Here is a 12,299-nt window from a genome sequence, read left to right on the forward strand (position 1 = left end):
TGAAAAAATCTATTATTGTTATTGTATGTACGTAACACTCAAGCTTATACAAAGCAGTTACTTGTGATAAATTCTATTATTGTTATTATACATATGTAATCTTTATCTCCTCTGTATTCTTATTGACCTATCATACATCTGTACAAGATGCCACTGGACCAAAACTGAACAAATAAGTTCCCTGGTACTTGTAGATGATTTTGCAATACTTTCTGAAAATGTGGGACGAGTAGTCATTCAAATAAATCTTCCAGAAAGAATAGCCAATAGAACTAGTCGCAGAATCTCAGCTGAAGAAACATTATACATGAAAAAATGCGCCAAAATACAAAGAAACACAGAACGTAAAATAGGATGAGTTAGTACATTTAAATGTATTGGAAAAATCATGCCTCGGAATAGACTAGAAAAATTTACGATATATGCAAGAGTTAATTAAAAGGAAAGAGCGTGTAGTTCGACTAAAAATTTTGCAGCACATACAAAACTGAAACACTACACTTCAGCCCAGAATGTCCATATGCTTCTGCGTGCTTAATGATGAACTGTGAGCTATACAGATTAGAGATACCTTAAAGTCGAATTGTTAGAAAAATAGTTGGTTAAAGACAAACTACACATGGTTGAAACATTGGAAGTAATGAGGAATCTATGAAAATATACAGATAATGGCTGAAGCGGTGGAAAGGCTATGGTTAATCTTATTCGGAAATTCTATTGTATAAATGAGAACAGGCTATGGAAACAAATACGCATCTTGAGGTTCTTGTGTCCGTGTTTGCTTCGAGAGAAACTTGTTTTCGGATGGAAACCAACTTTGGCAAACACAAGTTTTTCTTACATTGATACGCTTCGCTGAAGCTGCAGCATCTTCAATGGGTTTTTAAATTTTTTTCGTTGTTACTACATGCTATGGTTCTCGTGGTTTTCTGTTTTGCATTACAATTTTTTTTCCTTCATAGACTGTCGTTTTTTTCTGAGACAGAAAAGCAGTTGTAACACAAAACATGGAAAACACAGCATGTGGGAACAAGAATGAAAATATAAAAAAATAAAAAACATTGACGAGGCTATAACTTCAGCGAAATACGTTTGGGTAAAAGAATAAAACATTGTGTTTGCTAAGGCCGATCCCATTCAGAAACAAATCTAACGAAACAAATATTCCTCTATACTATTCTTTGTAAAAAAAAAAAGGAAGACGTCACCAATAGTGTAGATTACAGAAGAGTGAAAGACCTAGAAGGAAACATCAAAGAATCGAAAATAAAAGAAAGAAATTTTTTATGAACAAAATACTATATTTAGAATGCGTTCAAGGCAGAAGAAATAATAAATCTAGAACACCAGGGACAAAAGAAAGAAAAGGACATGTATGTATGTTATGACACCAAAGAAGTCAGTATGCTAATGTATTAACTGGCGCCAAAATAATGTGTGCGTGGATACTCAGATCCACATCTCATTAAGTCTCTTGGCGTATGAAGTGTATCCTTTGTCTTCAACTTTGATTTTTACATACGTCTTATCTCTGACATTTAGTTTACAAACGTGAGAACTAGAAACGGTCGCAAAATTGAGGCAACAATGTATGTTTTCAATTTTTTGGTTATTGTGTGTGTAATCTTGGTTACTAATTTACATACGTGCCTTGTAAAAGCTCTAGAAAAGGAAATGACAGTTAATATTGATGCTGGAAAGGAAGAATGCTTTTATGAGAATGTTAAAGACGGTCAACTGTTGGAGGTGGATTATCAGGTAAACAATCAGCAATATGCATTATAAGGATAGAATTAATTCGTTAATAGTTAGCAGCCTTGTTTATTCATCAGAACATTTGTTGTGGTTCTAAGTGTCTTCCCACTTTTGTCACTGTGGTTAGCAACTAGATTCAAAATGGAAAACCGACTTCAAAGCGACTCCGTGAAACATTCAGTCACAGATCTGTTTTCTTTCGATTTTCATAACTCAGAATCTGTGTTCCTCACGTGGCACGAAGTTGAAGTTACTTGTCGTGATTATAAATGTTCTACATGTGAATATTTGTCACACGCATGTTTTAGTGAAAAATTTTTAAAGTTTCTACATACTGGAAAGTTTTTTTAAATTATGTGTTAGTCAAGCTATGTTGTTACTTTCATCGACAAGTCCGTATTGTTTATAGTTACACTGAAAATCTGCAGTGCAGTGACTAGTCATTGTCATGACCAAGGTACGTACTGTAGCCTTATTGTGTAAATATATCATACATTATATGAATGAAGTACCAGTGGTATATCACTCGTCATTGATATAACTGAACTACCTCTGTATGTCTGCTGAGAATGTTAAAAAAATGAAGTAACAATGTAAGCTTTGCAGTGTCAATAGTGAAAACCAGAAAAATGTTTATTGGAAATATTTCATGGATCTTCCTTATGGAGGAGACAGATTGCAAGACATTTGTTAGACATATTATGTAGTGCTGCTTCTCTACCTGTATTGTTACGAAACTATTTTTTTAAAGAAGTTGAAAAATTTTAAAGAAGGGTTACCCAATTTGTGATGGGCTTATTTGCTCAGTAACTTCAGTGCAGTACTACAGTATTAGTCTAAAGCTCTGTGGTTTCCAGCTTTAAATTTGTTCAACTTACCAGGAAAGAAGTATCCTTAGGGATACTTAATGTAACAGATCAAACGTGAACATAAAATTGTGCTGCCTTCACATAAAATTCCATTATCATACAATTTTTTGTAATGTCTTAAATGTTATGACTTATTCATTTCCAAAAAAGAAACGGAATTCAGTTACCAGTCACAAATCCAATCCATATTTTATTTCAGATGCAGATTTCAGTTATTGGAGAGCTATCTGCAGTGCATGTAAACTGAGTCATTGATGATGCTATGGCTATTGAGTATCTGAAATCTAAATTTGCAATAAAATACAGATTGTATTTGCAACTGATAGCCGTATTCCTTTCCATTTTTTTGAAATATGTACCTTCTGCAGTCGCTGTGAACAACTGTACTAATGGAATCAAATTTGATATTCAGTGTCTGTCCAATACTTTTACTCCATAGTAATCACCATTAAAGTGTTATGACGAATCCTTAGTGTAGGCCATGCCACAGAGATTTAGCATTTAAGTGTGATAACCTTCAAATCTGTATAATGTAATTATGTTGTGATTTATGTAAGAAAGCCTGTTTCAAATGTTCGGGTATGTAGAATGAAATTTCACTCTGCAGCATAGCGTGTGTTGATTTGAAACTTTGTGGCAGATTAAAACTGCATGCCAGACTGGGACTCGAACCTAGAATCTGTGCCAGGCACATGCTCTGTCAACTGAATTATCCAGGCACAACTCAGTACCTTTGTGTAAAACTTTACTTTCGCCAGTATCTCCATGTTTGAGTGCTGGTTTGGTGCCCATTTTTAATTTGCCAGGAATTTTCACAGTTGGGTATATTTCACAGTATGTAAGAGCAATAACAGCATACTGCAGTATAGTTTAAATGACATTAAATAAATAAATGTAATGTTTGTCATCGTGACAGCTTCTAGTACACCGTTTCTTAATATTTCAGTGTCAGATTAACATACGGAAGATGGGTGCACTAATTGTTGATGCCTATGACATCCATATGGTGTAATGTGTACATACAGTGTGACAGATTCAGAACTGACTTCTGAGTTCATTTTGGAAACTGGATGTTAATTTTGAAAGTAAATTCCCAATATGCTTGAATCAAAGTCCAGCCAGAATATCTTTAACGCGCATATTACCAGTTATTTACATGGATAGTAAATGGCTAGTAAATCTTTTAAACAGACAACAGGGGCAGACCTCATGTGTCTTTCATGTTTTATTTATTTAGAAATGTGCTTCATCTGTAAACAGGAGAAATGTTCAGCTCCAATTAATATACTTCAAATGTGATGAATCTAGGTTTAATGTGATTGATGTTTGTCTGTTTGGATTGATCCAGCCGAAAACAAATGAAAAGATTGAAGTTTATATATTCTCAAAGGCACAGAATCAAAAACACAGCTACAGTCTTATTTTGTTCATATTTATGTTTTATTAACTGCAAAGATTTTTGCTAATAATGGTGACTATTTCAAGATCTTTGTGTATTTTATGTTTCTGAATGTGTGTAGTTGTTCTTCAAATGAGTATGTTCATGATAAGTTGAAATTATTTCATGCTAAAAAAAATAATAACCCCTACCCATTACATCAGTAGCAATAAACATGGTGTACTTTAAAGTTTTTATCTTTCATATGTGACCCCTTGCCATTAGTGGAGTTACCATCTGAAAGTTTTAAGCGTTCATTATGAAACATGTTTCTGAAAGTTGCATTTGTTCTCATAATGTGAGGAAAATTTTTCCCTGGCAACAATTACTGATAACTTAAGATATCTGTCTGACTTGGGTATTATATATATCTGATTATTGTATAAGGTTGCAAATTGATAATAACTTCACTTAAATTCCAGTGGATGCACAGTTTCGTTGACAGTTAGTGTGATCTTTAAATCTGACAATATCTTGTTTACATAAAGAATTCTAAATGTCTCTGTGTTGAACTGTGTGTCACACCAAATTCCTTTAAACTGTCTGGGCAAGATGTTGAAAGGAGACAAAAAATTAGCAACCTCCAGTAGCTTTGTGCTCTCTGAAATATTGTGATGTGAAAACGAGTCGTAAGTTTCAGGACAACTTTTGTTGCTTGGGTTAATTGAGTTATCTATGAGGGTCACTCCAAAAGAAATGCACACTATTTTTGTAAAAATACAGTTTTCATTCTGCATGTGTGAAAGTTTTACAGTGTGTGGATACATTCTTACCGCTTGTTTTCAAACTTAGTTCAACCTATCCCCGTAAGTGGCGCCGTCACAGCATGTCTTCAAGATGGCTGCTACACTTGATGTTCGTCAGAAGCAACATGCTGTCGTAGAATTCCTGTGCTGTGAAAATGAGACAGTGGGAAACATCCAAAAGAGGTTGAAAAAGGTGTATGAAGATGCTGCTGTCGATTGCAGTACAGTTAATCGGTGGGCAAGCAGGTTACGGGAGGGCATGGCAATATTGAGGATTGTCCTCGCAGTGGCAGGCCTCCTACTGCACACACTCCAGACAATGTGCAGAGAGTTAGCAAATTGGTGACTGTTGACAGACGCATCACAGTGAACGAATTGTCACACTACATTGGGATAGGGGAAGCAAGTGTTTGCAGAATACTGAAGGTGTTGGTGTTAAAAAAGGTTTGTGCCATGTGGGTTCCCAGGATGTTGACAGTGGCTCACAAAGAAACAAAAGAAAACGGTATGCAGCGAACTTTTGGAACTGTACGAGAATGGTGGAGATGAATTTCTTGGAAGAATTGTGACGGGTGATGAAACGTGGCTCTATCATTTTTCACCAGAAACGAAGAGGCAATCAATGGAGTGGCATCATGCAAATTCACCCAAGGGGGGGGGGGGGAATTCAAAACCACACCTTATCTCTCTCTCTCTCTCTCTCTCTCTCTCTCTCTCTCTCTCTGTGTGTGTGTGTGTGTGTGTGTGTGTGTGTGTGTGTGTGTGTGAGTGTGTGAGTGTGTGAGAGAGAGAGAGAGAGAGAGAGAGAGAGAGAGAGAGAGAGAGAGAGAGAGAGAGGTAATGATCATCATTAGGTCTACATTTTACAATAAAACCACAGGCAACCCATTCTCCTTAGTACCTGATTTGTTTCTTATTGCCTCAATGCATTTGGATTGCTTGATAAGGGATGTTCAGGTGAAAATGTATGAAATTTTGTAACAACCAAACCAGTCAAAATTTGTGCATATTTCTTCGAGATAATGTGAGACATCTAGGGACACGAATATGCTATCGCCACCACCTCTGAAGTTAAAAGTTGTGCCCTTAGAAGGCAAGGTGAACTGTGTTTCTTGATGTTTAGTGTCCAGTACTCATCGAATTCCTCGTGCATGGAAAAACCATTAACAGTGACATGTACTGTGAGACACTCTATAGCCTACATAAGTCCGTCAAGAGCAAATGGCCTGGGGTGCTCATGGAAGGGGTGATTCTGTTCCATGATAACGTGTGTCCACATGGTTCCAAGGTCACACAAAGTTCCAGTGGTAGCAGCTTCAGCTTCTGCTCTACAGTCCAGAAACTTCACGCAGGGTCTTCATGTTTTTGGTTCACTAAAAAATATCTCAAAGGGAAGTGCTTCAACTTGGATGACGAACTGAAGGACACAGTGTAGGACTGGCATTTGTCACAGCTACAGGAATTCTGGGAACAATGACTCCTTCAGCTATTGAAACAGTGAGATAGGTGTGCTCAGGTCTGGTGATTACTTTTGAATAAAGACTTCAATTATACTCACAGTGTTGTGTTGTTGTGTAGCTTTTCTTTTGCATACCCCTCATATATACTTGTGCAGTATCTCCTTCCTAATGCCTTATCATAAATTCTGAAATGTGTGAATATCTCGTCTGCTATCAATGATGTGGCTGCCAGTCACCATGTCTTTTTACGTTGATCACTAACTCTTAAGCTTATTTGGCCTTACATAACAATGTAATGCCTTTTCATGGGCTGATTATTTTGTTTTCTCTCATAATGGTACACTCATGCCTCATCTCCTACCATGAGACCAGAGAAAACTTCTTCACTAGCTTCAAAAATTTAAAGCAGACTTCCACCACAAACTAGAAGATGGTTGCTAATGCACTCATTCCATACTCTTTCTGGTACCCCAATATGTCCACTATCTTCTGTATGCTTTTGTGGCCAAGATTAATAATTAATTAGTTATGACGTCTGTCTGTGTAAATCAACTTGTCCGTTCACTGACAATTCATCACTTTGGTCAAAGTTGGTCTCTCACTGAGCAGTTGTCTTTAATACTGACTTCTTCACTCACCTCACCACATTGCTTGTGTCACTGGCACCGTATCCTTACACATTTTGTAGCCATTTGTGAATGCCAGGTGACTATTATTACCCCCTTCACCAATAACTCCATGACAGAATGTTGCTTCATTGTAGAGCACATTTTACTCTTGTAAGAAAAGCAAAATACACTGATTAAGTGCATTTTCTTTGAACAGAATATCAATAATTTATTTCTCTAGGGAAAAGTGCTCTGTGTGTGTGTGTGTGTGTGTGTGTGTGTGTGTGTGTGTGTGCGCGTGTGTGTGTTTACTTAGTTCAGCTTCTTGATTATGTGACTATCTGTTGTTCAGTGTTTTCTCCATGCAGTGAATGATGTGCTATGTGCTGAGTAGAAGTGCACTTCAGATGTAGGCAGCTTTTCTGGTGTGTGCAGTAGTTGATAATGGTTTACGTGGTTACTGGTGGGAAGTGAACATGATGAATCACTAGTGAGACAAGATGCCATCAGGATGTGGAGTATGTGAAATTGGGTGGCAGCATAATGGAATATATTATGCAGAATGTTGTCATATAAAACTGAATGTTCTGTAAATTTTAAACTTTTCTTAGGTTACTACCTAACCACCAATTTTTAAATGGAGACTTTCTTAGAATACTCCGCAAGTGTCTCAAAATGATCATCAGGCAATGCTACGTATCAGTTCATGACACAACCAGTGTTCTAACATTCACATTCATTACTTTTGCCAACTCACAGCTAAAGTGTGACATTTCAATCTCATCTCAACCTCAGGCTATGCTACAAATTAGTCTGTCACTACAGCCAATTTTCCAACAGTCACATATGATGGGGTCACTAACTCACAACCAAATTGCGACACTGGAATGTGAAACAATACCCAAGAACTACAATATTCTATAATACCCAGATCAATAATCGTCGATCTTACGTTCTTCACATTGAAAACAAAAGTAATTAGTTTGTATCATCCACCAAACCAGTTCATTAGAGGCAGTGATTCACAGTTACTACCGTATACTATCACCTGATTTGGCTACAATCAATGGAAACTAATAGTCAACAGCAGCACACAGTAGAACAACTGCTACACCGTAAGTGCACTTTAGCCGATGTGCTGTAGACACATCATTTATATTCTAACCCACAATTTCTAGTTATTGTATTATTTTATCATAACTTTTGACTCTGTGTGTATAACAATTTCCAAAATTGTGCACCACGTTCCTGATCTATCCATCATGATTTAGGTTTATGTTGTAATTGTTAATGTAAGGTTCTTTTCTTAATTGTGGTAGACCTAATATAATTTTTTTAGCAAAATCACATTCTATGTTGGTATGAATTCCTTTCATATTTTCCAGGTTATAGACGGAGGTCAAGGAGATCTAGATATAAATTTTCGCTTATATGCCCCAACAGGACGTACTATAGTGGCTGATTATAAGAAGGCGGATAATACACATAGGTAAGTGAAATGAAGATACTGTATACAATTAAACTATGATTTGGAAATGAAGACAAAGACATTATTTTCACATGTTCAATATGACGGTTGACAGGATAGTCGCTGTAGAGGCTGGAGATTACAGAATGTGTTGGGATAACAAGTTCAGTACATTTAGTAGCAAAACAGTCTTCTTTGAAATTCTAGCTGATTACGAAGGCCAAGCTAGTGATCCTTGGAATGATGCATTGGAAAATTATGAAGGCTTGAGTCCGGAAGAAGTATATGATGTCGAAGCTCAATCTATAGAGGTAATATGTTCACTAATTTTATTAATTTGCTTTCATTCACATCCTTTTTCACAGAATGTGTTGGAGCAGTGACTCCCATTACTCCAGAAATTAGTTTCCTGACTTCTAATAGGTAGTTTTTCTAATGGAAGGTTTTGAATTATGGCACCTAATGTGATAATAAGTTGATAGTTGCCTCTCTCTTTCCTATTGTTTAACCAATTGTACATAGTCCACTGTATTCATCGTTGTCCTGTTGCCACAAACATCAGTTTACCTAAGGGAAACAAGTCTCATGTGTCTGTGAAATGTGTTAACTTTGTTGTGTTTGCTATATTTCAAATTTTTATGTATCATATTTTCTGTGATGAATTTGGGGACCATCCCAGCATTTGTCTAAGTCATCTTTTTCTTTTCCCCTTATCCTTTATCTACACAGGGTCAGCCTGTTAATTGTTATTTGTCATGTTAGTGCTCTAGAGGTTGCCTAATGGCCTTCCTGTAACCACCATGTGTTAGCCATGTGTACGTGTGAGAATGTGTTTGATATGTTTGCAAATCATGTAATTAAGGCAGGATGTGAGTACCAGTTCAATATTCACCCAGTAGGATGTGGTGGACCATCTAAAAGCCACATCCGGGCTGGCAGGCATGCCGACACTCACTGTTAATGCTGTGGGCGTAGTGGATTCTAAAAGCAGTGTGCTAACCCATGCGGCTATTCAGACTGGTGGGCATGTGCCTAAGTGGTTGTGAAAAAATGTCTGTCTGAAAGCATCACTTGAGCTGTTCAGTGTACTAGACCAGTGATTGTTAATCTGCTCCACAGATTCAGTTCAGATCTGGCTAATGTCCCTGTCTCTCAAGCTAGTGAGCAACTTGTTAAGCTATATGCACAAGTCAAGTTTGCACATACGCGGTCAAGTGCAGATTTAGAAATGGCTGCTAATCAAATTTTTGCTGACTTTAATAGATGTTTTAAACCTAATTCACAGTCATTAAACTTTGAAAAGACCCACTATATGCACTTTAGAATCTGTAAGAGATTTCCTTTCAGCATGTGTATAACATATGAAGACATGCAGATTGAAGAGATTAACAGTGTTAAATTTCTCGGATTACAACTCAACAATAAATTCAGTTTGGAAAGGCATACCGCAGAATTGCTGGAGTGCCTACATGAGTCTGTATTTGTAGTGGGAATGATGCCAGATGTAGGAGATATAAATATATAAAAAACTTGCATATTTTGCTTACTTCCGTTGAATTATGTTATATGAGATCATAATCTGGGGTAACTCATCAAACAGAGCAAACATTTATAGCGTGCAATAAGACTCATTTGTGGTGTAAATTCAAGAACATCATACACAAACCTGTTCAAGGAACTCTGCATTCTAATCACTGCTTCTCAGTATGTTCATTCCTTATTGAAATTTGTTGCAAGTAATATATCTCTATTTCCAACCAACAGCTCAATACATAGTTTCAATGTTAGGAATAAGAACAATCTACATAAAGACCTGAAATGCTAAAATTACTTACCTTTATCCAAAGCGGTGTCCAGTATTCAGGAACACACATTTTCAATAAATTGGAAGATGAATACCTTAACAGGGATTGTTAGATCAGCTTAAATAAAAATGTCTGTTATGTTTCAGTTTCAACAGCACTTGGTCACAACAGCCAAAATTAGGTATTTTTGTGCGATACATTTATTAAACTGCATTACTATATTTCATTCTGATAGTGTATTAATTCCATAAATATTAGCAGTTCCATTTTACTGTAACGTATTCACCTGTTTTGACAATTTCCTGACAAATGATTATATTCAGATGTTTTATGTTTTTTTTATGTTACAATTTCTGACATGTTCCACACCCACAGGAATCATTCCATTTTTGGTCTTTGGAATGAAAACTGAATCTAATCTACAATGCTTTTTCCCCACAGCAGCAGAAATGAATTTTATTTTAAACAGAATTCCCTCTAATGCTAAATTTAAACAATCAGATAATTTATGGAATGGTTGATGAATGGCTTATGTTTCAAATTAATTTGTGTATTATTTTAATTTTTTCTGGGACTCTCAGTTTGAATCCATCTGTGCTGTGTGTTCAGCCATTATGAGTGTCACAGAGACATTCATTCAACTCCAGTAATAGATGCTTAAAGAGGCACTTTACAAACATTCAGGAATGAAGATTAGGATTTAAATTCATAGCAATAAGATCAGTTGAGAAAGTACAAACACAGATTGGACAAGGATGGAGAAAGAAACTAGCAGTGTCATTTTCAGAGGAACCACTACAGTATTCATTTTAAGTGATTCAGAGAAACCACAGAAATCTTAATGTGGATGGTCATGTGGGGTTTGAACCACACTCCTTTAGGAATGTGCCACATCTCACAGTGAGATACATTGTGTACAGCAGAGAGGCTTATTGCTTAAGTTTTGGGAGCCCTTGTTTCAAAGAGAGTCAATTAACATATTTCCTTCCAGACACCTCATGGTCACCATAGCAATAAAACCAGGAAAATTCAATGAAGTACTGATGTTTCTCAAAAATTATTCTCCCAGTTTACCATTCACTAATAGTGTAGGAGAAGGGGAAAGTGATGATAGTACAAGTTGAATCCTCTTCACTGTGCTGAGTAAAAATGTAGATTTAGATGTTATAGGCACCAGATTACAAGACTCATCTGGTGTGTCTTGGGTGCTGCATTGTTGTGCTTCATTTTGTGTACTGTTTGCTGAATTCTTCCGATGTGCTTGCAGTCTCTCTTATTATTATTATTATTATTATTATTATTATTATTATTATTTCCTGCAACTTTGGACAGGTGCTGGGAGAATTAAAAGTTTATTTGCATTGTGTACTGTAGTCTCTAACATTAATACAGTAAATTGACAGAAATTACAGGCTGTACATTGATGGGTCATCTGTCAGGTTTACAGTGGATGTGTACTGTACATTGAAACACCATCTGTTGTGTTTACAGCAAGCTACACAGTTTGGTGTGACTGGTGACCTCACTTTTCAGTCTATTAACCCCTAACCAAACAACTAGTTACAAAGTTTGGTGCTGGTTTTCTGAAACTGTTGAAATTAAACTGACAACCACATGTGTACTGTGCTATCTGCTGGGTGTATAGAAAACAGTAAAATATTATCATAGTTCACCAGTAATGGTACAGTCAGATTTACTTCGTATTCCACCACAGCTGCACAATAAACAACTGTATATTTTGAGACTTTTGCAGCAGTTGACCGCACTGTGGGCATGTCGGCAGTCATTCTCTCTGTAATATAGTATAACAAACACAGTACTTTATGTATCCGGGGATCATTACAGAAATACATAACATAGGATTTATAAGCATAATACAATTAAAAAAAACATATGTCATATGTAAAGAGATACATACAGGTATGTTTAATGGAGATAGTAGGTGGTTGGCATTGACCTTGTTGTAGGAACCTCCCTGGAATTTGTCTGACAGTATTTAGAAAATCCTAAATCATAACGGCAGGACAGAACGTGAACCTCTGTCCTTCTGAGTCTGAGTCTGGCATCTTGTGCTTTTAAAATGCACTACTTCATTTGGTTGGCACCCAAGGCACAGTACTCTTTGACTACTGTGCCAATAAAAAAAAAAA

The 12,299-nt window shown here is 36.5% G+C and overlaps 1 protein-coding gene across 1 annotated transcript in view; it reads left to right on the forward strand.

Annotated features, from left to right (window-relative positions):
• Positions 1-1,499: 1,499 nt before the first annotated feature.
• Positions 1,500-12,299, forward strand: part of LOC124722307 (transmembrane emp24 domain-containing protein 1) — a 45,718-nt gene continuing 34,918 nt past the window's right edge. Inside the window, exons 1-3 of the mRNA XM_047247489.1 lie at positions 1,500-1,758; positions 8,262-8,365; positions 8,460-8,655. Of these exons, the coding sequence (XP_047103445.1) occupies positions 1,588-1,758; positions 8,262-8,365; positions 8,460-8,655 (471 nt within the window). The 5' untranslated portion in view covers positions 1,500-1,587. The remainder of the gene's footprint in view (positions 1,759-8,261; positions 8,366-8,459; positions 8,656-12,299) is intronic.

Source organism: Schistocerca piceifrons, chromosome X (assembly GCF_021461385.2).
Source record: "Schistocerca piceifrons isolate TAMUIC-IGC-003096 chromosome X, iqSchPice1.1, whole genome shotgun sequence".
Taxonomy (NCBI): domain Eukaryota; kingdom Metazoa; phylum Arthropoda; class Insecta; order Orthoptera; family Acrididae; genus Schistocerca; species Schistocerca piceifrons.